Source organism: Bradysia coprophila, unplaced genomic scaffold, assembly GCF_014529535.1.
Source record: "Bradysia coprophila strain Holo2 unplaced genomic scaffold, BU_Bcop_v1 contig_24, whole genome shotgun sequence".
NCBI classification, from domain to species: domain Eukaryota; kingdom Metazoa; phylum Arthropoda; class Insecta; order Diptera; family Sciaridae; genus Bradysia; species Bradysia coprophila.
In genome coordinates, this window is record NW_023503501.1 from 6,012,007 (window position 1) to 6,038,972 (window position 26,966).

General features: G+C 34.6%; 1 protein-coding gene across 4 annotated transcripts in view; it reads left to right on the forward strand.

Moving 5' to 3' along the window:
• LOC119078061 (synaptogenesis protein syg-2) overlaps positions 1-26,966 on the forward strand; it is a 162,278-nt gene that overhangs the window by 114,095 nt on the left and 21,217 nt on the right. For all 4 annotated transcript variants that reach the window (XM_037185496.1, XM_037185495.1, XM_037185497.1 and 1 more), the window contains exons 11-13: positions 5,097-5,256; positions 17,704-17,912; positions 18,598-18,760. In XM_037185496.1, the coding sequence (XP_037041391.1) occupies positions 5,097-5,256; positions 17,704-17,912; positions 18,598-18,760 (532 nt within the window). The remainder of the gene's footprint in view (positions 1-5,096; positions 5,257-17,703; positions 17,913-18,597; positions 18,761-26,966) is intronic.

Below are 26,966 nucleotides of genomic sequence, written 5' to 3' on the forward strand. Positions count from 1 at the left end.
TTTTCTTGGAAGCACTAATCAAAATAAAAATGAGAGCAATGGAAAATGATATCGAATGTTACGGCACGAATTTTTGTAGTTAATTCAAGTGAATATTGTGTGTTTTGAATAACTCGGCTGTATGTTCCTTGGCAATTCAACATTTTGACTGTGATATTTTGTCAAATTATTGTTTATTCATTGAAACTATGGATAATTTTCGAATGCTAGATGCCTTTTAATGCATTGAAATCAAAAACTAATGATAGAACGTAGGAATGACGTTTACTCACAAAAAAAATGCAATTTCAATTTTATGTTTGATTTTCCCGTTCATTATTTCTATAATCCAGAACGTTTTTTTCAAATCCATCCTAAATACAGTAATCGTGAGTTTATGCCCAAACAAATCGTATTTGCAGTGAACACATAACTTCGACGGAGCTATTTTACACGAATTTTCACTACGTCGTATTTCTTATTGTTTAAAATACTTTTCCGCTACTTTTGTTTTAGTTTGAATAACAGTTTTTCAACAAAATGTTATCCATGTTCCCATGTTCTATTGTTTCGTTTTCATTTTCCCATTAACAATAGGTTCCTTCCAAGGCCGTTCAAAATGTCAATCGTCATCCACATAGAAGCCAACACAACCTCATTTTGAAGTTTTAACGAACAAACTTGTTTAAATTGCGGTTATATTTGCGACTGTCCTTCTGTGGGTGACGGTCGGTTGTTTTCGGCCTGTCAAAATTCGTTTTTACCAAACCCAGTGCTGATTCCCCATCTCATTTCAAATTAAATGAGTTTTGTAAGTCCTACTATCAAATAATTCACAATTGTACAGATTGTAGACCCATACAGAAAAAATCTAAAATTTAAAATAGAACAACTTTATCAATGTAACTAACTATATTTCTCAAAATTCAAAAATATTTTATAAACTAGCACTGTTTCCCGGCCTTCGGCCGGGTCGTACTGTACCCAGGGAAAAGTTTCGTTATTATATTTTCGACCCTACGAGTCGTTTTACATATATCGTCTCATTTTCACTTATCTTAGTTGGGTAGTCAGATAGATCTTATCAAAGACATTACAATAAAAACCTTACAAGACATTTATTTCAAATTATCGTTTTTTTCTGCAAATTTATTGTTTCGATTAGCCGCAAAATTATCAAACATGCGTTTCGTTGACTCATAGCGAGGCAACCATTGGACGTTCCGTTCACTACAGCGCCTTAGCTAGAGTCGAATATCAAAGCGGGCTGAGCCACGTCTTCAACGTGGCGATTAATCTTAAATTTTCATCGAATAAACTTTTTACCAAAAATGCTCTGAAAATGAAAATTTTCTTTGAAAATACGTCTCCAAAAGTTAATCGAAAAGTCAAGGTTAATTACGAAAAACAACCTTGAAATCCGAATTAATCCGAGCGTCTGCTAAATTGTATAGAACTGAAACGATATTTTTGTTTTTTACCGTCATGTCATATGATCAAGTCGGTGAATATATTTTAAAAACATAGCTAACGCCTTCCCGTGGCAAACGCCTATTCAGGGCCACGGAGACCCGTACTCAGAAGTTTGGAGTGCAATAACTTTGAACAACCATAAATGTATTTTGTAACCACACTGCATCACAAAAACCTTCGTTATAATTTCTTCTAACGTTATCTTCTGTTGAAATTGCTTGCAGCAATTTCGAAAGCCCCGTCCGAAGTAAAATTTATTAATCCAGCATTTCCCTCAACGGCTTTTTTCAAATTTTTCACATTTAACTAAAATTCAAGATGGCGGCTTGCGGCCATTTCGTTCGACAACTAAAGGCACTTCTACCACTTTTAATTATCGTTACCTTTCAAACAAAAAAAAGTTCACGAAAGTCGGATAAAATTTACTTAAGATATAAGCAAAAACATTAAAATTCAAGACGGCGGCCAACGGCCATTTGGTTGGGGTATTATAAACATCACAACCACTTTACGATTGTCTTTACCTTTCAAACAAAAAAAATTCATCAAATTAGCATGAAATTTACTCGAGATATAGGCAAAAGCACCAAAATCCAAGATGGCGGCGGCCATTTTGTTAGGACTCTAGAAACAGTAGCATCGTGGCACAATCATCAATACCTTTCAAACAAAAAAAATGCATGTAATTAGCATAAAATTTACTCGAGATATCAGCAAAATTCACTACGTTCACTGTACGGCCGAGTAGCATCGATTAGGCTCACTCCAAGAGACGTAGCTCCCGATCCAATGAACCGAATTTCATGAACTTTTTTTTCCTTGAAAGGTATATGGTCAATACCTATGAAATGGCGCTAAAATAACCGAAATCCGATCGTCCTTTCCTGTTATATTGGCAAGAAACAGTTGGAGCCCTCCGCCAGTTTCACATCAACGGCTCTAGCTCACGAGTAGGACTTCCGATTTTCATGAATTTTTTTTAATCGACAGGTATTGCAAATACCTTTCATTTGACGCATCACACATGCGTCTAGCGTTTAAACTGCCGGAGATATATTTGAAAAACCCTAAATCACTTATAGGGCCCTAACTTTGGAAGGGCCACCCTAGATTGCTCATCTTCGACCTTGAATCAGCATTACCAAACGGGAAAAAAAAAAGAATTTTGGAAAAAAGTTGCGTTTTACTCAAGTTATCGTGCAGACGGACGGACAGACAGACAGACAGACAGATTTTTTTTTCCGCTGATTCGGCATCTCTGAGTAACCCCAAAAGGTTTGCCCTTACTCAGGGATTCCGATTCGGCTTGTTACAAACCCAGTAGTAAACGCATGAGACCCCAGTACTTCGTACGGGTCTAAACAATCTTTGAGGTGCTAGTGTGAGGTCCGAGGCCGACTTTTAAAAGACAAAATTAATGATGCTCCGATATTGTTTTTTGAAATGACTTCGGACGGTGTTTTTTAAAATCTGTTTTGAGAAACGGTCCCGCAGCTTCGTTGACTTCGTCAAATACTTCTTATTTGGAAAATTGGCTCCCAAAAACTGGCTGGTTGACTTGGTAGAGGTTGATTTTAAAATCGACATCGACCGGTCGATCATTTACAAGTCGTAGAGCTGACCAGTTGATCCGTTAGAGGTCGATTTTGAAAAACGGCTTCGTACTACTGACTGGCTGATCTGTCAGGGACGAATTTTGAAAAACGGTCCCGAAGAGCTGACCGGTTGAACTCTCGGAGGTCGATTTTGAAAAATGACCTCGGACGGCTGACCGACTGACTCATTGGAGGTCCATTTTGAAAAACGCCGTCGGACGGCTGATCAGCTGACGCGTTGGAGGTCAATGTTGAAAAACACCGTCGGACGGCTGACCAGCTGACCCCTAGGAGTGCCGGGTGCTCCGAGGTGCCCCGATGTGCCCCGAGGTGCGCCGTGGTGCTCCGAGGTGCGCCGAGGGGCGTCGTGGTGCCCCTACGTTCAGATTTATATGTATAGATTTCTTAAAAAATTCTCAAATTTCACAAATTTCTAAAAAAAATTCTCAAATTTCTAGAATAATTCTAAAAAATAGGCACTGGTTTGTGTGCCCTTATATAAGTTTTTACACGTCTTAAAACGAACTGGCATAGACACTACCCGTTTGTTATGAGACTAGATGTGCCTAATATCAATTCGTCTAAAACCGAGTACAAAACAGATACCTCAATAACTAGTATCAGTCAAAAAACCCTTAGCGGGTAAATGTGAGGACTTATCTCACTTACAAAATAACTGATATAGCTGAGGGTACAAAATAACTGATATAACTGAGGGTGACGCATTCTGTGCCTGTACGCAAAAGTATTATCAACAAAAAATTGACCCAAAAAACTTTAGAAAAAAAAATTTACATAAAAAAATTGCGTCACAAAGTGGCAGATGATTCGGATTTCTTCCTATAGAATTCCATTCTTTCAGTACATATTTTTCCCTATTTTAACCATTTTCTTCACAGTAGTTTCCTTAACATCTGCCACTTGTGACGCAATTGTTTTTTGAGGTCGTTGGAGTTAAGGGAAGTCAAAAATTTGCTGTAATATGCTCCGTTTTAAAAACATTTTTGGTAGTGGACTTGCGTCACGCCCGCTTGCTAACGTGCGGGCATGGTATGCTTAGGGGACGCTAGAGTGAGTAAAATTTTCTTGCAATGTCGTCCCTTCGTCCCACTAGAGTAAGAAAGTTTAAAAGTTGAAAATACTAGTTTTCGTGTGAAATTTGCTGATCCGAGCCGAAGTATGTCATAAACATATGAACACTTGACTTTTTATGTTTATTCCGAGTAATATAATGGATGTAATTCGTCGAAAGATGTGCATTAATTATGAAAAAGTACGGTTTTCGATTTCGGTAGCATGTAAATGACTATTTCAAGAGGATCCGTTTGAAAACCATTCGACATTGATTCTTAAATAAAACTGTTTCGATATAAATACTTTGACAAGGCCAACAAAGACACTATCACTTTCTGCTACTGGTGCATGCCAGTTATTTGCTAATGTTATCTTGTCACAACAGTCTGCACAAGATCAGTATAGCCGATAATTTTGTAGCAACAATAAATCACATTTAATATCGACATTGAGCGGGCCTAGTGTGTTGGAAAGCTAGAAATTCGATTTGATCGTTTTTATTCGAGGGCGAAACACTCACATTCAATAGTCATATAGTCAAACGTTTTGATGGAAAAGATTGCCAATTTAGATACGTTACAATAAAATCTATGAGGCATGTTTCCGTATGTTATTGAAATATTGTCAGAAGAGAAGAGAAAGGAAAAAAAAATCCGAAGAAAAATGAGAACTAAACATTCACGCAGCAGTCCAAAACCTTTAACATATAAATAAGGTACAAACATATTTTTTCGTCTTCTTTTATGGATGAAACAGTTAAACCCCTCCTACGTATATAACCAAACACACAAAACCTATAAAATACACGATGGCACTGAAAACAAAAAGAAAGGAAAAAAAAAATATTTTCACATCTATCTCATATGGTTCCCATCGACAAATATTATTGCTTTAATAAATTTTCTTCATTTTCTCCGATATTTTCCGATAAAATAATTTTTTTTTCTTCCTTCTACTTTTTCCATTCGGTTTCAGGGACAAACTGTACAGCATAATCAAAAGACCGGGATTATTGTTAGCAGCGGAGATTTAGCTTTGCAAGGTGTAACGCGACATCAAGCAGGAAATTATACGTGTATTGCCTCAAATGTGGAGGGTGATGGTGAGAGCAATACCGTTGAACTGAAAGTAATGTGTAAGTATTAAATATTTGGCTTTTATGTTTGTGATTGTGATGATTTGTAATATTCGTATTTATGTGATGGCAACGGAGGGCGAGGTAAATTTATGGCAGCAAGAGGATATTATATATTCTTATTCTGTAAATTGGCTTAAATTTAATTCCTATTCTAAAAACAAGCCAAACTTTTTCGTTTCTGCGTTCTAATTAGCATTTTTTTTCCTCAATTTTAATTTACAACAGCAATTCCACTCTATGTATTACACAACGCCGGTGGCTTACAACTGCTATGTGAATTTAATCACAGATTCGTAATTCGTCGTACAATTACACTGAATGAGGCTGTTGTGTTCTACAGCAAAATATAATCCGCAATTATACAATCTGCGAAAAGTGAAAATATCGACACAATTTCTGTTACGTTTGTTTGTGTGGGTGTCGTGTACACATTTTGCTCAATTAATGATTAACTAGATTGTCTGTTTGTGGATTTTGGGTATCACATATTGAAATGAAGGTACGATATGTTAAAACCGAAAAATCTGGCTCTACACCTATTATTAACCAGAATGGGTAATCCACAACTAGTGAGCGATTCTTCTGAAAAACAGCCTACCAAAATCGGGCGCATTTTATTTGTGCCTAGAAGCCAAAACCACTTTCAAGAAAATCGTCGACGCTTGATGATTTTGTTTAGCACCAACACCTTCCTAGACACCATTACATCTCTTGGCACCAACACCTTCCTAGGCACCAATACCTTTCTAGGCACCAACACCTTCCTAGGCACCAACACCTTCCTAGGCACCAACACCTTCCTAGGCACCAATACCTTCTTAGGCACATATATAATAGTCCACTGCGTCTGATAAGACTGATAAGACTGAGAAATTCATCTGGACAGATAAGTTAACTTGTGTAGTTTATGCATTTGCTTGGGGTCATAAGTCATAAGTACCTACATTAATACATTAAACATTGCCATAATGTGGAACAAAATCTTCTATAAGCTGTAACGTGAACATTCCGTAGAATATTTTTCGTTGTTGCAAATTCAAATTGCACCCTACTGTTTGTACGCCGCAAGTTTTCTCACAAATTGAATTACATATTTCTCTCTTAGCTTCATGTTATGTGGAATTTCTCGGTGTAAAGTTTCGAGTCAGATGTAGATAATCCTATAACTATTATCCATAATATTCGTCTATTGTGTTTATATCAACGGGCAACGGCAACCGCAAAGGCAACCAACAACAACCATGTCAACAATACTCTGCGGCAAAGTTATCTCAGCTAAAAATCATCTTCAAGTTTGTATTATTCAGAGAAAATCCATCAAAGGGAAAAGGTTTAAATCAGTCAGATCAGGTCAGAAAGCATAAAACATTTAATGCGAACAATAAAACGTCAAGATTTGGACGAGTATTATAGCTCCGAAACGAAAAATCAAAATGCTAAATCTGCACTGATTGCTTTACGGTTAAAGCGTATGCCGAATACACATAAACAAAACAAATTTACCGGTTGTTGACTTTACAGTAATTTTACTGGATATTAAATAACATTATGACATATATCAAATATCATAAGAAAAGGAATCATAAAATACGTGGAAAGGTTATGTACTCTACCATCCGAACATATAAAGCTTATTCTAGTCGATCAGTCAAATTCATCTCTGATAAATGATATTAGCTTTGAATGTAACCGGCGTCGTTCCCATATGCTTTTCACTTTCACCCTATCCAAACTGGTGTACTAGCTAGCTGAAAGCTATAAAAATATTTTTCTTTTTGCAAGAAAATACATTTATGTCTCAGAAAGAATATTAGAGAAGTTATATGGAAGAGCAAAATAGACGACGAGGAAAATTTCCCATTTATATTGCAGATTTTTCCTTTTCTTTTATTTGTTTTGGTTTTTGTGGTGCAATAAACTTTTGTTTTGTTGTTTATAAATAGATTTATGGATTCTTTATCGTGATTATTAAGCCATATTCGGCTATAAACATGACAAATGGATGTAACAAAAAATCGTAAAGTAAATAAATTTCATTTAATTTACTCTCCACACGCTTACGGCTCAGTTAGCCTTCCCTCTTGCATCCATGCAACAATTCTTCCCAATATCTTTATGCAGGTGACACCATAAATTTTGATCGACTTTACTGTCATCATCATTTTACCTTGCCTCAATATTTATTACTACAAAATTCTGAAAATTTTCTATTACATACACAGTCCTTGTTGAATATTTATTTTGTGATAAATTCAAGTTGGCGAAAATATGAATGCATCGCATCATCGACAAGTTGTGGCACATTTTTTCGTATAATAGATGCTTCAGAGTAATAAAACTTAATGTTGCGTTTTAACCAATTTGTAACCTTTTACAAAACAGTTTTTTAATTTTGTTACGAATGTAGCTATACATAGGTACGCTGTGTCGCTTTTTACAGCTATAATATGTTGCTTTGATCAATGAAATGTTTTTGTTACAGCCCTGATGATGTTCTCGAATTGAGAACGAAATATATTGGCAAAACTAAGAAATTTGTCTTTTAATTGAGCTATTCCGACAATCTGAATATTAATTGATCAGCTCACAAAAAATAGAACTTTTACAAAAGGTAATCGTATTGTGATATTAGCAATAAATCTTCTACTTTTTTTGTTGCCGAGCGTTAATACAATAGTAGATTATTCACCTCTGTCCACATGTTTATTTAGACACTTGGGGAGTTATTGCATGAGCCGAAGGCGAATGTTATAACCCCAAGTGTCTAAATAAACATTTGGACAGAGGTGAATACGCTATTTAATCTACCGACGGCGAAATAATAGCACTTTTTCACTGCTATTATTTCACCTAGGTAGATAAAATCTATTACTTCATTGGTTTTGACACACATTCTGCCTCGCATTCTGCTATTAGTTCATCCATCTCGTATTTAATACTTCGGAAAGGTTATATAATGATAATACTTATATATGTCTCTAAAGCGTCTATTTTTCGCCGCTAAAAGGATTCAGTGACGGATAAATATCTTGTTCTCAGAAAATGTAAATTCCATTGAAGAAATTCAGCAAATTCAACACTTTAATAGTATGCAACCGACTGGAAAATGCGCTATTAGTTGCTAGATACACATATTGTACGTAAATCGAGTTACAGACATTTTCTTTAACAACAAAGGCATCTAAAGTTTGCAGTTACATTACACTTCCGGAATTTTGAAAACCGACACGTTTTCTGTTTTGCGTTTTACTTGTTTTTTAAAAACACTCATAAAACTTTCTAAAGTTGAAGAACAACAAAGCGTGGACATGGATGCGATGGATACTTAGCTAAAATAGTAACTTATATTTGCGTGTCTTGTATTTCATTTTTGAGGATATCTTTTCATCCTCTTTGAAAAACGTAGATTTGGTTGCAGCCGCTTGAACAGCTTTGAGAAAAGTCAGCAACGAAACGAAATTTTCATAAACTGCTCAGATTTCTCAGAGGTGGTCAAACTGCTGTAACCAAACCTATTTTCTGTTGATAGCTAACATATTCGTGGTCGTATTGCGGTCCTATATTTTTGAAGAAGGACTTTGGTTGTCTCTCTTAAGAGACATCGGTGCTTTGCTGAAAAGCATACATTAGGGCGTTTTTGAAATACTGGATTTTGGTTTACTTTTGATGATATCGTTCCATCAGAACCTATGAAATATTGTAAGCTATGCAAGACAGAAATTGAGGGAGAAACGACTCGGGTAATTGACTGCACACCCTTGAAGGAATTGCCGGACCATACCGGATGACAGTAATTGTAGGAAATACTAGAAATTGATAGAATTACAAGGAATTGATTGAAAATAAGAGAAATTGATAGAAATGTAAAGTAATTAAAAAAAAACTTGTTCGTCTTACTCACTACACGTTTCACGATCTTGTCGTTTTGGTTCGTTGAGCATTTTTACAACGCCAAAACGGAATGTGAGCATCGGTTTTGTTATTTAATTAAAACAAAATGAAAACACATTTCAGCCGATGATTCTTTTGTTCATCATATTTCCTTTCATTCACTTTCAATTTCTATCAATTTCTATCAATTTCTCTTATTTCCAGTGAATTCCTTGTAATTCAATCTAGTATTTCCTTCAATTACTATTATTTACCGGATACTCCGATAACTACGAAACCGCAGTAAATTCGACTGTTTTTGATCATTTTCTTTGCATTTCAGGAAAATCTTAGAAAATTATCAAAATAAATAAAATTGAAGAGATATTTAGAAAATTTACGGAATTTTTTTCAAAAAAGTAAACAAAGAATCGGTTAGTAGCAGAAAATATCGTGGAATTATTAGAAATTAATAGGAAAAAGGACTTGAAGAGCGAATCTGTCAAAACGGAATTAATCCGGTAATTGAAGGAATTGAAAGGAATTAATAATTGATTTGCCCCGATTTTGGCCAGGGATTTTCCCCTAGCAGAAAAGTTTTTGAAAATCATATCCATACGAGAAACGTTAGTTTCCTCGGTCTTTTGAGGCAATGTTGTATCCATCGCACACTCTTATTCATGATACATTGAAACTAGGTATATGTACATTCACAACATATCCGACTCATTCATAATTATTTTCTTTAGTTCTATTTATATCAAATAGTGCAGTTACAATTAATGGAGAAAGACATTAATTATTTTATTCAGAACCTAATGTATCTATCAAAAACTTCTGTGGATATTAAATACAGACAGATAAATGTGGAGCGCAGTACATTCCAAAAATAAAGAATTAGCAGTTCCCGTACAGTATACACGGAATGGATTCACTGAAAATGGATATGAAGCGACAAGAGAGTGCTCGGAAAGTACATTGTAAAATATTATGCAAATTAGAAAAGATGACTGCGCTAACGTAAGCAAAATAAATTTTTAAGTAAAAAATTTAATTAATTACGAAAGATTTCCATAAGAGAGGAGAGAAAAAGTAATTTTCCAAATGCCAAAAACTGAATGTTATGTGTTTTGACAAAGCTCATATACATATTACACAACAAAAGTTTTTGGGAGAAAATTTAAATTTTGAACTGGTGAAAATGAATTAATTTTAAAGTCAACAAATTTAGATGGAAAATTAGGTTGTATACAACAATGGAATACTAATTGTTATGGAGGTATGGGCGTAAATAAATGGGGAATGGGTGGAAGGACAAACACAAACAAATGTAGTTAGGGCGGGGATAAATACGGATTAATATGGATGCTGTTCGGTAGCTAATTTTAAGGAATGTTTATATTCACTTGCAATGTGGGTGTAGTGTATGGAGGAATATGTACTTCTATAAAATGCTTGTTCTACGGAAACAGTTGAGGCTTTTGGTTTGCTGGTAAAATGTTTCAATCGAAAACATATAAACACCAAACTCGAAAGGTTTTTGTTTTCTCTTATGATATTCGAATCAAACTAACTTCTGCTATAAGCAACCAAATGAAATAGAAATCGTATGGCTTTAGTGTAAATTGAAACTTTCAGCACTTAGCGTAAATATCATGGTTCAGCATTTAGTCAAATAAAATATACAACTACCAGTGGTTGGCAACACTATCAACGACATCTGAGCCGAACAATTAATCGTTTCAACTTAAAGTGTTAATAAGAGTTGAAACACATGTCGTTATTAGAATTTCATGATGAATCCAAAACATTGAAATCCCAAGAATCTCACGGTAACCGAACAGTTCTGCCAGTCGTGGCAGTAGCATTCTTTCACGTGTGATTTTGAACAGTTTCCTGGAAGCATAATTCAATAAATCCTTGGCGTTATATTAAATATTGTACGCCCGAATACGAAAGGAACAATATTCCAGTTCCTGAAATCGGTGTAGATTTTTGTTTTGTTTCTGAGTATCTACTTGGGACAACCTACATAAGCCAATTGTATCACTTGCTGAAGAACGGCTGAAGAATGACATGGAGTGGGAAGAACAAAAGCAAAGAAATTTGAATAAAGGAAAGATGTTCTGCTGTTGTGATTCGAACTGCTTTGATCTTTTAATCAACAGCATTTCTAAAAAAAAGTAGAACAAAGGAGCAGACAGCTTTCACGTATATACTACATAAATATAAAGGGAACACGTACGTGATATGTAGGCGTACAAGTAATATGACAAAGTTCTCGGCATCCAACAACTGAACGCAATCTACACAAGTTTATAGTCCTCATAAGAGCACTTTTAGGTTGAAACTATTTTCCCAAACGAATTTACTTCACGCAAAATATAAATGTCCTTTCAACAATAGCTTCCTTCGAATCCCCTTGAAACGCCCATGCCCATAAACCAAATATTAAATATCCATTATACAAAGTCTACAAACAGCAAAAATGCGAATACCTCCAACAAAACCGAAAAGGGTTATAATCTCGTTTATGTTGAAGTTACGGTAGAAGAAAACTACTAATCAACTTAAATATCGAGCTACGAAAACTTGAAATATCACATATAAAATACATAAACAAAATTGAACTCTCTCTCCATAATATCTACAAAATGTTCCATGTCTTCGGAAAGTTTCACATAAATGTCTTAGAGAGAAAATCGCCTGAAAGCAAAGACTTTTGCCAAAGTTTAACTTACCGAAACCGTATAAAGTGGAATGGTTGTTGGTTCGTAGCTGGGACTCATACCATACTTACGGTGGGGCTGAACGAATTTTAAATAAACGTGTTAGTTTCCATCCAGGGTTTTTTTTTCAAGTTTCAGCAAAGTTCCCTTAGTTGTTTGAGAACCAGCATTAGCGTCAGCCAGGGCTTGTGAAACATTGAGGACTTAAGACTTACATTGAAATTGGTCGAGTGGAAAAATTATTTCTTTCGATATTTTCTTCAGAGAGCAATAGCAGCTGAAAGTCAAAATTTCACCATGTTGAAAGACACGGATATCTCCTTTATGAAGCAACCGAGGAAGCCTGTGAATGGCGATCCTATACAAGTTTTGCGAACCCTTTCGAATAGTTAAAGAAAAAACAATAAATTGAAGTTGTCTGGTACATTTTCAGAAATTGCACTTTTAGGATTATCCCTTGGTATGTGTCGCTAATGTGATAGCCTATAGTCTCAGCTTTACAATGATACCAAATATGCTTGACCATGCTTGATTCTTTACAAGAAATATTGATGGAAGAGTTTTGCATCGAGGTCGCTTTACTCGTAAATCTAGAGCTTTTTTTTACTATTAGAAAGGGTTCGCAACACTAGTCTAGGATCACCATTTACAGGCTTTCTCGGTTGTTTCGTAAACGAGATTTGCTTCGTAAAGGAGTTATTAGTCTATCAACATGGTCAGGGGCGGATCCAGCTTCTGACCCAGGCGGATAGAAGACAAACAGTTTCTGACCCAGGCGGCTTTTGTTTTAAAAAATTTTTTCTTTGTAAAAATCTTCTTTTGACTCCCGGCGACCGCCTCGACCGCACATAGGTGGATTCGCGCCTGAACATGGTGAAATTTTGACTTTCAGCTGCTATTGCTCCATGAAGAAAATATCGAGTCGAGAGCAATAATTTTTACACTGTAAGGCTTAGAATTTGTCACTCACTGTTTCACAAGCTCTGGCTGACGCTGTTGCTGGTTCTTAGAAACAGCTAAGTGGATCTTGCTAAAACTTGTTTACTTGAACTGCATTTCCCTTCCCCAACTCACTTATGAAAAAACCCTGGATGGAAACTTACAAGTTTATTTAAAATTCGTTCAGCCCCACCGTGTACCAATATATGGCATTACCATTAAATATGTTTTATGCGGCAAAGAATGTGTGTATATATAATAACATATATCATAGGCAGTGTAAGATAGACGTGAATAATATTTTATTTATGACCTTTACTTAAAAATACATTTGTACGTAAACATGTATACTATACCCATCCAACGTTATAATGTACTGCTTCGGTACTCGGAGAAAATTTACATTGATTTCAAATTACATCTTTCACTTGAAATATTTTCTTTTTATAACATTGCAAAGGACTGTCGCAGTTGTAGAGGAATAGGATAAAATAACCTACGGAAAACTTTTTCTTGTTCAACATGTTTCGCTCAACTGATTTCTCTGGGTTATTTTGCAAATGTTTTTCTTTGAGTAGGTAGGGACTACAGCATAAAAAATAAGTTGAACAGCAGATAGAACATTTATGGTTTTATGTACTTTATATTGCTATAGGAGAGTGTGTATAACATTCACGTTGGAATGGAGGGAAAACGCGAAATTAAAAATGGATAATTGAAAATGTTGTTTAACAAGAAATACCAAATTACATTTTTACTTCTTTGTTTGCTTGATAATTGTGTTTATTAGAACTTTGCGTTTTTTCTTCTCTGTTTATGTTCGGTGCAGAGTTTGTTGATGAAGACTATCATAGTTTCGCCATAAAACATTTTACAAGGGCTCTTTTGAATTTGAAGATGCATTTATACAAATGAGTTGTAACTCAAAAAGTTTCAATTTTAAATAGAATTTCTTAATTTTTGTGCAGTTGTGCCTCGTAAATTACGAGTCGTAATGGAATATAGTCGTCCTCCAATCTTCGGTCACTTAGTGCTGTATAGTTAGTACGTTTATGAAACGGATCCACTGGTTGAACGAACATCTATATACCAATATATAAAACTCTACAAAAAACGCAACATTTTTTCATAGCACAATACTGTAGGTTTATGAAGTATATTTTCTTGGACTCTAAAAAATCTTCGTATTGATCGATCGTAAATTTGCTGACAAGTAGTGCAGTTTGAAGGTGTTAAAAATAGCCATCCGTTATCGTCAAAGTCGCTCGAAATAAGTCGTGAATAACTCTCCCCAATGTTAATACAAATGAGGTAAAAGACTTTGAGTTCAATACTAGACGACACGTGAAACAACCGAAGTAATAGAATTGTTATTTGCTTCATGAGACTTTTACCCTTTCAAAGGATAATTTCTATCTAAGATATTTAGAAGTTTTTTTGCTTGTCATATTTAGTCTTTCCTTTCTTCTAACTAAGTAGTGATTGGTATCTTTCTGTGATCAGGTCGATTCCTTATAGATATTGTTTAAGATGAACTACGCGCGATATTTTGGTGAAAGGATTGTGGTATCTGTGTCCGCAGAGGGTCTGAAATTCCGCCATTTTTCGCTTGTGAATAAAATCACAATTAAGTCATCAGTTTCTATTTTCTTACTTTTAAGTATTATTCAAACTAATTTCCATTTCATTTTAATGGATGCACTTCAAACAAATTAAAAAGTTTACCTCTGCTATATTCGTACAAAAGTCAAGATTCGAGGAAAACCTTGTACAATAGCAGACAAAAAAATAATTAATTTTTCCATTTCGTTAATTAAATCATGTACTAATGTAATTGAGATTTTCAGACCAAGTACATAGTGAGCTCATAACAGTTATTTGTTTACCGTGGAAAAAAATAGGAAATTCCAGGAAGCTCCTTCAAATTTGAACAAACTGGGGCTACGCGCCACTTTCTATGAAAATGTTTTTTTGGAAGAAAATAAATTCAATTGAAGAGCCAAGTTTTGCTGCCGCGAATCGCTCGAGTTGGAATTTCCAATCTCCTTCCATAGGTGAACACAAAGTTTGACATATGTTCGAGATGTGATTAATCATGTTTATCAACGAAACAAACACATAAATTTGCTACACAATTTCTCAAAACCAAAGCAAATGTGACAGTTTGTGTGAAAAAATTATCGTGACAAAACAAGAGGGGTGGAAATAGACATTTTTGACCCTGAACTGTCATCAGATTTGAAATAATTTTTCTTGTTGTTTTTCAAGCATATTCGCTTGACTTGGAATTTCCTATTTCTCCTAATGGTGAACATGACGTTTTTTGTATCTACAAGGTGGGACTTACCGTTTATCAAGACAAAACAAAAAACTAATCCACCACGTCATTTTTTTAAACATAAACAAAGTGACAGTTCATGTGATAAAAGTTCTATTTTCTCCACACGAGAGAGAAAGCCCTGCACTTTTCTCACTAGAAATGTCATTCGAACAACACAACGCAATTTTCTCATGGCCTATCAAGGGCAGAAAATTGAAAGTAAATGATACCGCATATGAACAATTATTGTCTTCTTTCACTTTCTTGTCTGTATTGTTCAGCTATACGATAATAAGATCATATTTTTGTCAATTACAAAGCGAAAAACTGTTGTGATACGTTCAATTTCCATATTCACGTTATATGTCAAACTCAACGTTCCATTTGAGGAGTATTGAGCAATATTGAATTTCAGGCTAAACGGTTATCGATTGTATATTTAAATGTCATTCATCAATTATTAACGAAGTCGGAATGTACATTTACATTATGGACGAATATACCCATTTCTCCATCCGATGTAATTCTGATGTATACATAAAACAGCCAACCATCCTTGTGAATAAACTTTATTTAGTGTGTATACAACTTGGATAGGTTAGGATATGGATGGATGGGTTGGGTTTTCAATAATGGATGAGAAAATTGATGAATTATAACGTTTCATTTAATATTAAGCATTGCTCGTGTGTCTTATCTCTCTCTCATAATAAAAATAATTCAATTTTTCTTCGTCCAAACTATATTACGTTCCCAACATTCTTATCCCGTGATGTTATGTATTGTGAAATCATCTCATAACAATTCCCGAATATAATCTCTCCCTCAGCCATAAGACAAGTATATTTATTAGTTTTACTTGAAGCTACAACCAACGGGAATACAAGAGAAAAGTAGAAGAAGGAAAAAAAAAACACGACAAATTAGATTACAACACTAAGAAAAGATCTTGGTTTTGACTTTATATATATATGGTATGTGGATGCCGGAAGTGGAAGAAAAAGTGAAATTGTTTCTTAAGGAATTTGCCCAAGTAATTAATCTTTTTCGTTATTCGGGGCTCGCTGGTACGTTCATACATATGGTGTATACGGTACGTTTAACCAAAATGCGAGAGGAGTATAAATATGACCAAATGAATGTTACACAGTTATATGGTTACTTAATTTTGGGTTTAAGTTAGTTTATCAAATGAAAAGATAATTGTTCGAAGAAAATCTGTTGAATAAAGAAACTTTCTAGATAAATTAGTGGGATTAGACAATGTATTTCCGGTATATACAATATGCATTGGCGTACCCAGTCAACAACATTTTACATGGCTCGGAAAACTTAAATTAAAATCTTAATTGCAAACTTTATTTTTCAATTTAAAAGTTACATTTTCACGTTCAGTTCAACTTGCACAATACGCAATATTAATGAATGAAAATGGAATTTAAAAACGATGAAATACACAAGTACTTTTGCTAGAATTGTAGAGATTTAGGACGCAAGAATGGGTTGAGTATTCGTGCCGATACCCGATACCATACTGTTGACTGTTACGTTTGCCTCATCCGTAGAAATCAGTTCCACATTCTGTCTTCATTCCCCCCACACACTTCTTTGTCTACCAAATTTGGAAATTTTTTAGCCTTGGCCGACTCTTTGTCTCATAATCTCGTTCCGACAATTAGCATCTGTCCACTACTCCCTGGCCTTACTTCCTCCATTGGGGAAGTTTCCCTATTTTCAATAAGAATTCGCTTGCCATTCAAAGATAGTGGATCCTTCGCTTGGAGATCGTAATACCCAAAGATGATGGAAAACCTGAGGTTGGTCCCTATGGAAATATAAAGAGATGCATACCAGTCTCAGGTGCCAGACCACAAAAAGGTCCCAATCTGATTTTGTGGCGATGATTGTTTATTCTGGAGGAGTTCTCGTAAGTCTAGAGTGGACTTGATCTTAGGAGATGATTACACTAGGATTTCTAGACAGATTGATGGAAGAGTTTCCATGAAGGGTTGTCTGCTGTTGACGTTCCAAATTCAACCAATAATAATAGAAAACAGGACGTCTACTCTGTAAACTTTGGCTGGTACGGTAATGGTTTCAATCGCTAAATACTTAACCAGACCATAAATTGCAAAACATAAACGAAGGTGAACTGATGCTTGTTGTGATGCTAAACAATTTAACGAGAAGAATAATAGCATGCAGACCGTAAAATTTTCCTTCCACCACCGCACGGTATATTATTTAAAGGCCGAACAAACACACCCTACATAGAAAGCTTTTCGTATGAAATTAGAAAAATCGACATAATTAACTCCCGCAAACTCAATTTGTTCAGATAAAAAGGATGAATATTTATGAACGAAATTACTCCCCCGGCCGTTACATACACATGTACTATACATGAACGCCGTACACCATACACCACGGGGCCATCATAGCACATCATATGCTATGAAAATGAAACAGGTTTTGTTTAATTTCGTCGGACAACACCTTTCGCCGGCTACAACAAAAGAATATTTGACACAAAACAAATGTCTGAAACCGTGTTACATGCAATTAATTTTGAAAATTTTATTCCAGACAAACCAATGTGTCGACCGGATCAGAAGCGAATCTATGGTGTTGCACGAAATGAAGCGGCTGAAATTTTATGCGAAGTTGATGCATTCCCACCACCCGACGTATTCAAATGGTCCTTCAATAACACAGCCGAAATGATCGACATGCCATCAACTGATTTTGTCAAACAATCATTACGTGCATCGAAATTGACGTACACTCCAACCAAGGTGGGATATAATATTAATGTGAAAGTGATGTGCTGGAATTAATTGTCGTTGTCGTTTTGTTTATTTTTTTTTTTCGAACACTCATTCAAACTGACACTTTCACCCAGTCAATGGTTGTGTGCATTGTTGGTCGTTTAACGGTTGTACGTATCTACGCTTTATGGCACTCTCTATCGAAAGCAATCCCGAATACAAAGCATTTCGATTGTCTTTTACGACCACATCATGGAGAAGAAAAAAACAACGAAAAACTTAAATAAATTTGTCACATCCTCTCTATTCCGTTTCTATTGTGTAATTCAATGAAAACGACAATTCCATAAAACAAACAATTATCATCAAAAGTGGCCTTTTCCGTTGACTTTTTCTTCGTCCATATCGCCGTACACAGACACAGCAATTACATTTTATGCAGACAATAAAAAAAAACAACAACAACGACGGGAAAACCACAACACCCTATGCCCATTTTAGCCATATTATAACAACCTTGTTTATAGAAAAAAGATTTCCATGTGGTCACATAAAATTCCATTTTATATTTGTTTTGTTTTTATATAAATTTTCTCTGGTTTTCCTTTTTATATTTTTGTCAGTATAGATACAAAAAAAAAATATTTTTTGTGTGTGTACCAACTGTATACTCTTTATCCTCTCTCATACATATATTTTTACATTCATATAGGAAATGGACTTTGGTACAATAATGTGCTGGGCTGACAATGTGGTTGGCCAGCAGAAAGAACCATGTGTATTTCATTTAATTGCTGCTGGAAAACCTGATTCACCATACAATTGCAGTTTGGTTAACCAGACATCCGATTCTTTGGAAGTTGACTGCACAGAAGGTAAGAGTCATTGACAAATAAATTTGTGTTGGGTACCAGCAGTAACAATTTTTTTTTTGTTCTCTATCGTGCTATTTTTATATTTTCGAGTCTGCAGCTATGCATTCGGTAGATAAAGCGATATTTATTATGAAATCCCATTATATTTGTTCATATATCTGCGAAAAGTAATTTAATGAAAAAATGACATGAATTGAACTTTTTGAAATGAAAAATAAGAGAGAGAGAAATGTTTATGGTGTCGAAGTTTATTTGATATTTTCAACTTTTATATGGAATAGTATCTTGTGCATCAAGTTTTGAAATCATGGTTTTTAGCCCAATTTAGGCCAATTTTCCATTCGAGCGGAGCGAGTTTCACAGTAGACAAAAAACAGTTAGAAAAATATTTATCTTTAGAAATAACTCCATAAAAATTACTGTTATGAACATTTTAACAACCAATCTACCCATATTGTACTGGACGTTTAGTTTAGTCATTCGTGTATTCGTGGACATAAAAACCAACTGCGCACAAATCTTACATTTCCATACTCATATACAGTTTGTAAAGCAAAGGCTTATGCAGAATTAGCAACAGATGAACTTCTCCAGCTGGTCGACAAATTGTGATACTCGGTTGCAGAAATAATTTAAAAGATTTGTGGAAAACGCGAGCAACAAAACTTTTGAAAAACGACCTGCCGAAATCGGACCCATTTTCCAGTGGACTTTTTTATATGTGCCTCAATAGAAGCCGTAGAAGCCAAAAATACTTTTTTGAAAATTCATCGATGCTTGTGTGGATAGCGAGAGCTGATCGAAAACTGAAAACATGCACTTTTCATCTGGAAATTTCTCCGGCTATACGAAACGTACAAGGTCGTGTGAAATGTCATTAGAAAGGTAAATTGGATGTCCTTTCGGGGAAGATAGTCGATCATGGGAGTAAAATGCAACCCTGAGGAGTTACGAGCAGTTGAAAGTATGGGTAAAAGTTTGATTATTTCGGCGAACTTCTGACGGTTCCTGTGCATTCGAAAAGCAACAAAAACATCAAAAAACTGTTTTCCCTAATTGCTACTGGTCTTAGCTTTCTAATGACATGCATGGGTAGTGTATCGTAGAATGTGGCTTTGAAGTATAAATTTGAGGCTTTGTTCCGCTACTCAAAAAACTCAGTTCACAGAAAAAATTTGATATTCATTTTGCTTCAGCTGCTGATTAACTTTTTCGTCGTTAGTGTATGTAATATTATGCCAACGCATTTCTGCTGTAAATTAACCCATTCATTTTCAATTTTCAATTTAATTTATCTTTTGATTTCTATGCTATTATTTCAAGTAAATTTTATCTGTTCGTAGTCACGTGCCAAACTACTAAATATGGGCATCGGTGTAAAGATGAGGTCCTCCACATTCATAATAAGTAATAATTTAATCAAATAATTGCATTAGTTAGGTCACAGCTCTCATCAAAGTTCACCGAAGTTCCCTAGATTTTGAGAAATTTTCCGGAGGTCATATTTTCGGCAGTTTATCATCAAATTTGTAGAAGGTAATATTTGCCCCGGTAGTACTCGACATCAGCTTTCCAACGAACCCATACACACCCGTGTCCTCGCCACCTTACGGAAATAAAATCTGGACTACGAAACCCCATTTTTCGACTTTTGGCCACTTACAACCAGCCAGGTATGGAAGATCAAAAATATCTGAGACTGGTTTTAGGGTCTAGGCACCAAGGTTAAACTAGACATATATAAAAAAAGTCCCGGAAAAAATAGCGCCGATTTCGGTCAGTCGAAATTCAAAAAAAATCCCACGAATCGTAGAAACTTAGGTCTAGTGCTGAAAAAATCAACATTACAATACTTGTAACACAACATACTAATATCGCACGCTAAATGGTAACGCGTATTGCAGGTGGAATGAGCAAAATGAATCGGATTACAGCAATGGAAATTTTATTCTTTGATTCCATAATTGTAAATTGTGCAATTTGAGAAACGGATAATTGTGCAATTTGAGAGGCGGATAACAATTTCTTTTTTGTTATTTCAATGTTAAATAATGCCGAACACGGACTAACTAGGCCCCACCTTTTGGGCGGGTGAGGTCCCTTGACTGACAATTTTATGATTTTAAATCAATATCATTTTTTTCTTCTTTATTAAACTTCCGAAGCACAAATCACCGAAGCATCACAAAAAACATTCGCCTGAGTCCAAATTCTTTGGAAAAATACTTTTTGTATTCAGGCGTGAGGTATCTGACACACGGTGCTAAAACAATGCATTTTTCAACTACGTAAAATGTGAACTCACGCACGATTTTTCGATTCCAACATTTTGTAAAAGGAGTCATTAAGTCGATGACAGGGCTAAAAAACATTTGCAGCATTAAACTTGCGAGTGTCAGTTTACCTTTTACGTAGTTCAAGAATGCGTTCTTTTTGCACTGTGTGCCAGATTCCCCGAAGCATCCCAAAACCTTCGCCTGAGTCCAAATTCTTTGGATAAGTACTTTTTGTATTCGCCGCAAACTTCCCACTCGTATGAGTTGTCTATTATTCTGTTTCATCGTCTTATTGTTAACGTTAATCAGAAATAAGTGATGCGAAAGTAAGACGACTAGAGGACTCTTTCACTTTGGTACAAAATAAAAAGAACGATAGCTACCTATATGATGTTCTTCTCATACACTTATGTACCAAAAGAAAGTCCCTCGATACTTACTACATTCCGCAAACATCTCACGTTTGATTGTTCTTTAATGTCCTTCCATACATTTGAATAACGAATCAGAAATTGATTTTTTTGAAACCAACATCGAAAGTCGACTATCACCGCGTAAGTTAACTATCATGCGTAGTGATGGCTGACTATCATGCGTGATAGCTGGATATAACTAACCGACAAAATCAAATTTTATCAAAGTAATCTTTTTCGATTGATTGAATTTCCAACAGTGTAAAATACTGTTTTTCTGGAATAACTTCCAGATCCTTAATCCCACATAGCCCATCTTCGAACTAACCTCAGGAATTGAATTCTGCGTCGATTAAGGAAAAAAAATTGGTAATTGGTTGACAACTACTCAAGTTATCGTATTTACAAGCAAAAAATTTGGACAAATAATTACGTTTTTCAACATATCATACAACCTTTGGGACAAACATTTTAGGGTATTTTCCGGCATAAGACCCTGACTTACAGTCAAGGTAATAATTCAAATCTTGCATCATGGTTTGTAAAATTTTTCGCAGCCCTTTTACATATTGAATGATGATGTTTTCCATTGCGTTCGAATTAATGAATTTTCCCACACATGTTATTCCAATAATATTCCAACAGACTTAATGACAATACTGATGATGTTCAAAATGTTTTAGAGAATATTCACAGATCATGTAAATTTAAGAACTTTCATCGTTCAAATACTAATTTATCTTGAACGTACTGCGCAACGATTTGCCCTCAATTTTTCCTCTTACCACCTCAACCATGCACTATAGTCTAATGAAAATAGTTAGTGAATTTACTGTGGATAAAATATTATTAAAATTATGTAATCCAAAAGGCAAATATAACACTCCATGTATTAAAAAAAACACTGTTGTCTGTATACCGTGGTATACACATTATCACATACAAGATTGATATTGTATGTTCAGTTCAGTCTGTATATCCGAGAGTTGTTTAATTTGAGTTTTCTGGCTGGAGTAAAATTTTAATTAAAAGTTGAAAATTGAGATTCCAGATGAACTGTTTTTTCGAACAGTATAATATTGTTGGAGGATATACATTGTATGCATTAAGTGGTATTTAATTTACAAAAGTTGAGGTATGTGTGGTCCATGAAATACTTGAGCGACTATCTAATTTTCGCAATTATAATGGAAAGTTTCTTCACTGGGAACGAATCGAACAAAATTAATAAATCGAAATTGTGAGCCGTATTTAAGCTGACAATCATTATTATAACACAAAGACAGAGGATGTAGTAACGTCTTGCCCAGTACTCACAGTACTCAGAGAGTATTATTTTATGAAAAACTGTATCTGGTATCAATAGAACTCACTATAGGTAATGAATGAACTGCTCTCACGAAAAAAAATAGCTGCAGCAGCTATACAGTGTAACACTCAATGTTTTCAGCTCTATGTTCCTGCAACATGTAATGGTCCGGAAATTACCAGCAGCAAGTAACGTAATTCATTACCTGCGGATTATGTAATGTTATACATTGCTGATAGAAGAACTTTAAATATGGATATAATATAAATGGTTAAATATTTAAATTTGATGAGTCAGATCTAAATGAATTATTCGGAGCTTACCATCTGCTCCTTTACCTAAACCAAAAAAAGTCCATTTTTGACCAGATGAAAAGTCTTGTGGTGTTTGCGGTTATGTCTGTTTTACAACATCTGGTTATAGTTGGACATTATAGTTGAAATATTAAAAATCACAGTTGCGTCAAATGTTACGAAGTTTATGGCGAAAACTGTGCACATGACATGTGATCCACTACAGAAAATTAGGCAAAAAAATGGAATGACAATTACATCAAACACAGAGTAGGCCCCAATGACATAATAGTGGGATCCCACAATTATTCCTTTGGCAGGCCCCATATTCGTTAAATATTCTCCAATTTCGTAAAAATCAAAATTCTTACAAATTTTCTAAATTTCTGAAAATTCCTGAAAATTTTAGAAATTTTTAAAAATTCTTGGAAGTTTCCGAAAATTCTGTTCCGAAATTAGTGCAAGTTCTTGAAAATTCCCGAGAAGAAAGTCCTGAAAGCAGGCCCTAGGAGAAAGGTAATCGTCCCGCCTTACGGCACAGAATATAAATAGATTTTGAAAATAATCGGAGAGTCCTAGTACTTTGATTCCAATCAGTTAGCTGTAGCTTACCATAAACTGTACATTTACCTGTAAAGCCCGTTGTAATCCGACATTGTCCAATAAAGTGTATCGATTTCTTGAAAACACTATATCCCTCATAATATCAAGATAAAATGGCTACACAATCGCATTAGGGAAGCATATTAGCTGGTTCTCATTAATATATATAACAATAAAGGCGATTATAATTTGATAAAATAAAGATAGAGTTCCGAATTGGTAAATAATGAATTTGGTGTTTATGCCATTTAAGTTAGAATTGATTGACGTAATCTGTATTATTAACGATGCTATTGATTGTCTGATATTAATGGACTGAACAACAACCATTAACTGGTGGAAATTAAGTCATTTCGTTTTTTATTATCACCGACGAATGGAAAACTTGCGACAAACTTTGAGAAGATTATAAATTCGACGAAACATGAGCTCCATTCTTCATTACATTCGCGATTCGTTTGTTTGTTTCAGCATTCGAAAAGTGACATACCTAATTGTTATCAAATCCTAGACAATTATCGATACCTGATTCATGATGTTCATAAAACAATTATCTCAATTCCAAAGTTCTTTCCCTTAACACTTTCAATACTTTGCAACAGAAATCCATCTATTAACGTTACGATCGAAGAATAATTTATCGATAATCAAATCAAACAAAGTTCCATCGTATAAACATCAGTCAATGGCAAAAAGAAACTCATGCTACGGGGTAACATTCACCGTCTTGAATTGTTTTCGGCTCTTTCTTACCGCAATATAATGTACTGGAAACGTCGTTGTTGCTGGTTTAATAATTATTTTGAATGGTGTCACAATAGTTCGACATAAAAATTAATGATTCGGGTCTGTGCGCTACCACCAGCACAGTAAATTAATTAGGAATATGGGTTATTGATTGATAATGTAATTAATTACAACCAAACAATCAACAACAACAAAACTATGGCCGCATTATACATTGTTCTATGATGGAAATATGGCTGTACGTATACATTATACTGCACAGATTCAATTGTAACCGTCTTCCAATTTTTAACATATATTTTTTCTTCATAAATTTAAGTATAATCCGATATTACAAATTCCAGTCGTTATGAATTCAATGTAATATGGGGCCATTTCACTTCACTCCATCACACCGGAATTCAACAATATCTATCCATATCTATAAGCATGCAGACATTTATGTGATGTGCACTCCGAAAAGGTGAAAAAAGATTGCCATAACCGACTATGCGATTCATTTCACAAAATTAATTTCAAAATTCCTCGATGAGAGCCACTAAATCGGTTATATTTATACTGAAATATCTACATTTACTGGTCGGAAAGAAAACTTCTTCAAATATGTTTGCATATTATGTATTGGCATAATTGGATTTCATTTTGCCGACCAACGTATATATGGTAGTTGCATTGCTTTTAATTGAGCACAAATGTGGAATTCTGGAGCTAGGCGCTGTATTTAATTTAAGAAATTGTTTGAAAATAAATGAAATGCAATGAAATCTGGAATTATATAAGAGCGTCACATTCATCCAAACAACAATTATTTTTGATAGAAGGGTTGCTTCGACAATAGAAGGAATGTTATTTACTCAACGTAATTGGTGAGAGTCATAAAAGTTAATTTGATAATTCGTAACACGATGAGTAAAAATACCTTGGGCTGAAGCCCTCGGATCCTTCCACTTATCTTGATTCGACATGGGAACACTTATTTTATAAATTAATATGGAACTTCGAACATCTTACGATGTTATTGCAGAAAAACATTTATAAAACTAGTGTTAGATAAAGAGAAATTATTATTTCAAAACAACACTGCACCGACCACCAAATACGAACTGAGATCGAAAACGGACACTGTTTACATCCAACTCAAAGTTCAAGTTCAGTAAAAAGAAAAGGGAGAAGAAGAAAATTATAATTTTCGTCAGTACAAAGTTTTATTTATTGTTTATAGAAAATAAAAAGTGATTTTCAACCATTAAACAGTGTAATTTAATAAAAAACCATTGCAGAAATTAATTTCACTCATAATTTTTGTGTTTCAATATGTTGATAAGAGCAAAAATGAGAATTTGTTCGTATTTGGTGGTCGGTGCAGCGTTGTTTTGAAATAATAATTTCTCTGGATCTAACACTAATTTTATAAATGTTTTTCTGCAATAACATCGTAAGATGTTCGAAGTTCCATATTAATTTATAAAATAAGTGCTCCCATGTGAATTGATCGAAATAATGACTGCACAAAATGTGGTTTATTTTCATACAAAAGTTAGTGATTCCATAAAGCCAAGAACAGATGGCTCTTTAGTAAGTAGTCGGCCTTCTTAAACTTTGAATTTCGATTTATTTTCGTTCATAACTTTTTGACAGTTCCACTTAAATTTCACTGATCTTCGCTCTTCATTAACACTGTCTGTACTATAGGATATTTAAGGAAAGCGATTTCTGACTAGTTTGTTGCAACTGGTCTCGAGTCACACATCAAAAAGAGAACATTCACATATAAATATATATGTGAATAATGTGAAGTATGTGAAGTATGTGAAACTCATTCATTATTCCTCTTTTTTTAGTTGAGGTAATGAAAATTGACAACAACGCCAACTAAATAAGCTCCAACAATAGTTTTCATTATAGAAAAGCAAAAGGTGTGTTGAAAGTAAAGTTTTTGTTTGAAACAAAAGGCAACCATTTCAACAAAAAAAGTAAGAGTCAGTCATCGTCTGAAATTACGCTTACCAAATTTGTAAAATGAGTCTTTTGCGGACGTTTATTTTAATTAACTTGACAAATGAATTCGACATTCGACATTTGTACTGTTTTATATTTCTCCTAACAATACTATTCGTGCACATCTCTACTCTACATATATGGCTATATATCAAACTCTACAAAAAAAATATTGCTGCACATGAAGTACATATTGTTATAACTGAATATCATGCTCGCACTTTATCATTTCCTTCCGCCTTTACAATTTTGTATTATGTTTCAAATTGGGTAGCATACAGAATAGAATAAATAATCTGTGGATGGTAAAAAAAGAGAAAATTTTAAATGACTTTGTGAAATGTGAAACCAAATAAATCATCGATGAAAAGTTACACCCGTAACATCTTCTCGCTGGAACTTTTTTTTATTTTATTTATTTTTTCATTTTCTCGCGAGTAGATTGACGATAGCGTACACATAATTCCATTCCATTTTGTTTCCAAAAATGTGTAATAAAAAAGTCTAGAACCTTTTGGATGATTTATTGAAGCGAAAAGAAATTTCTTTTCGCGAGTAAAGTCGTTG